General features: G+C 47.1%; 1 protein-coding gene across 1 annotated transcript in view; it reads right to left on the reverse strand.

Moving 5' to 3' along the window:
* Positions 1–5,000, reverse strand: part of ugcg (UDP-glucose ceramide glucosyltransferase) — a 49,440-nt gene that overhangs the window by 3,802 nt on the left and 40,638 nt on the right. Inside the window, exons 5-6 of the mRNA XM_061263431.1 lie at positions 3,635–3,747; positions 1,733–1,911 (exon numbers count right to left, since the gene is read on the reverse strand). Coding sequence (XP_061119415.1) covers positions 1,733–1,911; positions 3,635–3,747 — 292 coding nt within the window. The remainder of the gene's footprint in view (positions 1–1,732; positions 1,912–3,634; positions 3,748–5,000) is intronic.

Raw genomic sequence — 5,000 nt, forward strand, 5'->3', positions numbered from 1 at the left:
CAAAATAACCCTGAGTCGGCTACATAACGCAACACCTATCCTACTGCAGATGGCTTCATTAATAATTAATATTATTAAATATTAAATAAATTGATTAATAATCAACTAATTCATCATTAATGTAGCATAGAATTATAGGTTTTCCAGAGAAACCATTACATTACATGGCATTTAGCAGACGCTCTTATCCAGAGCGACATACAATGAAGTGCAGATCAAACACAAGTACAAGTGTGAAGAGGACCTGTGAGGACAGTACAGTCCCGAGTCCTAGCGTAAACATACAGATAATCAGAACCCTTGAAGAGTACTATCAACTTTCAAACTAGCATACGACAGTTGGCAGCTAGAATACCGTCCAGGATATTGCTGTAGCTTTTGACAGCTTGGATGTCTCCTCACCAGATCGTGGGGCACAGGGTGGACATGTTTTAAATTATGTTTTCAGTTCAGTATTCTTTTTCCCTTAAGAGTGTATTCACAATTCTCGCAAGTTTAGGATAGCAAACATTCAATGTGGTAAGTATACGGGCGACTATTTCGCAAAACTCACTCAACATTGCAATTATACCTTTTTCACGCCTGAGTGCAAAAAAAACCAAAGCAAGCTAGACCTAAGGGAATGATAGCCTAGCTTCAGCGTACGCTCACAGCTGTCTGTAGGTCTGTAGCCTAGCTTCAGCGTATGCTCACAGCTGTCTGTAGGTCTGTAGCCTAGCTTCAGCGTATGCTCACAGCTGTCTGTAGGTCTGTAGCCTAGCTTCAGCGTATGCTCACAGCTGTCTGTAGGCTAGCTTCAGCGTATGCTCACAGCGGTCTGTAGCCTAGCTTCAGTGTATGCTCACAGCGGTCTGTAGCCTAGCTTCAGCGTATGCTCACAGCTGTCTGTAGGCTAGCTTCAGCGTATGCTCACAGCTGTCTGTAGGTCTGTAGCCTAGCTTCAGCGTATGCTCACAGCTGTCTGTAGGTCTGTAGGCTAGCTTCAGCGTATGCTCACAGCTGTCTGTAGGCTAGCTTCAGCGTATGCTCACAGCGGTCTGTAGCTCTGTAGGCTACCTTCAGCATACGCTCACAGCAGTCTGTAGGTCTGTAGCCTAGCTTCAGCGTATGCTCACAGCTGTCTGTAGGTCTGTAGCCTAGCTTCAGCATATGCTCACAGCGGTCTGTAGCCTAGCTTCAGCGTATGCTCACAGCTGTCTGTAGGTCTGTAGCCTAGCTTCAGCGCATGCTCACAGCAGTCTGTAGGTCTGTAGCCTAGCGTCAGCGTATGCTCACAGCTGTCTGTAGCCTATGATCTTATGTGGATCTTGTGTAAATCCTGCTCAATGAGCTCCGTCTGTCTCTCACTCGGTCTGATGACGAGGTCTCGTCTGGGTTTCAAGAAGCCAGTCGGTTTCATAAACGTGTGAGCAGGATGGGGGTGGCTTGGGGGTGGCATCAGGGAGTGTGCAACTGCACGTGGTCAGAACAGAGCAGCACACAGTGATGAAATCCAGATTACTGACGAGACATGGGATCATTTTATGCACTTGCTTCCAGCGGCAGCGGTAGTCTTGTGATGATGAGCCACCGGAATGAATGTGGTGGAAACAGTGTGTGATCTTAAGATAACAGCATCTTCCTCATCTTATTCCCAAACCTAATTTTCCAATCCTGGCATTGCGCACACAACCGTAGCAGTCAGTCCTGGGGTAGAAACATCAAACTGAAACAATAGTGCAGAATGGCCCACCTGTCGGCGATTGCTTTGGCCATGAAGTAATCCTCAGCGATATACTGAGCAAAGGCGATCAGCCCACCCGCCTGGTCCAGGATGTCCTTCCGCATCAGGCACGACATTCCAGTCACACACTTAATTCCCATCACATTGGCAGAGATGTAGGAGCGCGGATGGGACGTCCCAAAGTAAACCTGCATAAATCAGGCAGCCATTTTACAGCAAGCCAAGCCTCTACAGCAGAAACATGTTGTGCAACACACTCAGAATACTTATATTAACTGTAACAAAGCCATTAATGTTCAGCCAACTGCTGGAGTTTTAATATTCAGCCAATTGCTGGAGTTTTAATATTCAGCCAATTGCTAGAGTTTTAATATTCAGCCAATTGCTGGAGTTTTAATATTCAGCCAATTGCTGGAGTTTTAATATTCAGCCAATTGCTGGTGTTCCAATATTCAGCTAACTGCTGGTGTTTCAATATTCAGATAACTGCTGGTATTTTAATATTAAGCAAACTGCTGGTGGTTTAATAATAAGCGAACTGCTGGTTGTTTAATAATAAGCTAAATGCTGGTGGTTGGATATTCAGCTAAATGCTGGTGGTTGAATATTAAGCTAAATGCTGGTGGTTGAATATGAAGCTAAATGCTGGTGGTTTAATATTAAGCTAAATGCTGGTGGTTTAATAATAAGCTAAATGCTGGTGGTTGAATATTAAGCTAAATGCTGGTGGTTGAATATGAAGCTAAATGCTGGTGGTTTAATATTAAGCTAAATGCTGGTGGTTTAATAATAAGCTAAATGCTGGTGGTTGGATATTAAGCTAAATGCTGGTGGTTGGATATTAAGCTAAATGCTGGTGGTTGGATATTAAGCTAAATGCTGGTGGTTGGATATTCAGCTAAATGCTGGTGGTTGGATATTAAGCTAAATGCTGGTGGTTGGATATTAAGCTAAATGCTGGTGGTTGGATATTAAGCTAAATGCTGGTGGTTGGATATTAAGCTAAATGCTGGTGGTTGGATATTAAGCTAAATGCTGGTGGTTTAATGATAAGCTAAATGCTGGTGGTTGGATATTAAGCTAAATGCTGGTGGTTGGATATTAAGCTAAATGCTGGTGGTTGGATATGCAGTGTTTCTCAGTGTTCGGTGCTGATTCCCAGCCGCACACTCAAGCGGAGCCACAGGCGTGAATGGGAAACGCACACAGAAAAGTGCCATTGTGCACAAAGGAAGATAAGAATCTAACATTACCCTGCTCTTTATCTGTAGGTAGGATTGTTTCCACTAGAAACAGAGCTCATGTCCATCAAACCCACTGCTGTCGAACAGGAGACGGAGAATCCCCTATCATATCCCCAATTATACACCCAATCATATCCCCCATCATATCCCCCATCATATCCCCCATCATATCCCCCCCATCATATCCCCCATCACCCCCCCATCATATCCCCCACCACCCCCCCATGATATCCCCAATCATATCCCCATCATATCCCCATCATATCCCCATCATATCCCCCACCACCCCCCCATCATATCCCCATCATATCCCCATCATATCCCCCACCACCCCCCCATCATATCCCCATCATATCCCCATCATATCCCCCACCACCCCCCCATCCCCAGCATTTTCCCCATCTGTAACCCTCTCTGCTTTCCCTGTTTGAATAAAGATTTTACAATGTAGGGTTATCCTTCCACTGTCCATTGAATCATCAAACTGAAACAAACAAGTAATACACACACTGGAGCGATTGAGGCCATTTCTGTTGACATAACAGAAGCAGTTCTCAGGGGGAAATGGCACGTTCTGGGGCAGAGCAGTGTTGGGCATACAGGGACCGCTGGGTTGGTTTCTCAGACTGCCCAGGCAGTCTCTCACTGGCAGGGTGGTCTCTCTCACCTGCTCCAAGGTGGCAGCGAAGCCCTGTCTGTCTGCCACATACGGGAGACCGTGCACCAGCCCCACCTTCTCTGTCATCTGATTGGCCATATCCGTGAGCGTGTCCGGTTTCACTGTGGGGGAGAGACTGCTCATTTCACCCAACAACAACCGCCCATCTACAGGACCTAACAACAACCGCCATCAACAGCCTGACAACCTCCCACCTACAGCACCTAACAACAACCTCCCACCTACAGCACCTAACAACAACCTCCCACCTACAGGACCTAACAACAACCTCCCACCTACAGCACCTAACAACAACCTCCCACCTACAGCACCTAACAACCTCCCACCTACAGGACCTAACAACAACCTCCCACCTACAGGACCTAACAACAACCTCCCACCTACAGGACCTAACAACAACCTCCCACCTACAGCACCTAACAACAACCTCCCACCTACAGCACCTAACAACAACCTCCCACCTACAGCACCTAACAACAACCTCCCACCTACAGCATCTCACAACCTCCCACCTACAGCACCTAACAACAACCTCCCACCTACAGCAACCAACAACAACCTCCCATCTACAGCACCTAACAACAACCTCCCACCTACAGCACCTCACAACCTCCCACCTACAGCACCTAACAACAACCTCCCACCTACAGCAACCAACAACAACCTCCCATCTACAGCACCTAACAACAACCTCCCACCTACAGCACCTCACAACCTCCCACCTACAGCACCTAACAACAACCTCCCACCTACAGCAACCAACAACAACCTCCCATCTACAGCCTAACAACCTCCCACCTACAGCACCCAACAACAACCTCTCACCTACAGCACCTAACACAACCGCCCATCAACAGCCTGACAACAACCTCCCACCTACAGCACCTCACAACAACCTGAGACCAGGCCTTGTATGTCTGCACTCTGACAGGAAAATGCTTTTGTGCAAAACCGAGACTACCCAGGGAGTCACATGAGGGTCACTTAGTGTGTGTGAGTGTGAGTGTGAGTGTATGTATGTGTGTGTGTGTGTGTGTGTGTGTGAGTGAGTGTGTGAGAGTGTGTGTGAGTGTGTCTGAGTGTGTGATAGAGAGTGAGTGAGTGTGTGAGTGGGTGTGTGAGTGTGAGTGTGAGTGTACGCATGTGTGTGTGTGAGTGTGTGTGTGTGTGTGGTAAATGGTTGGCATGTATATAGCGCCTTTATCCAAAGCGCTGTACAATTGATGCTTCTCATTCACCCGTTCATACACATACTCACACACTGACGGCGATTGGCAGCACCTAACAACAACCTCCCACCTACAGCACCTAACAACCTCCCACCTACAGCACCTAACAACCTCCCACCTACAGC

Source organism: Conger conger, chromosome 12, assembly GCF_963514075.1.
Source record: "Conger conger chromosome 12, fConCon1.1, whole genome shotgun sequence".
Classification (NCBI taxonomy): Eukaryota; Metazoa; Chordata; class Actinopteri; order Anguilliformes; family Congridae; genus Conger; species Conger conger.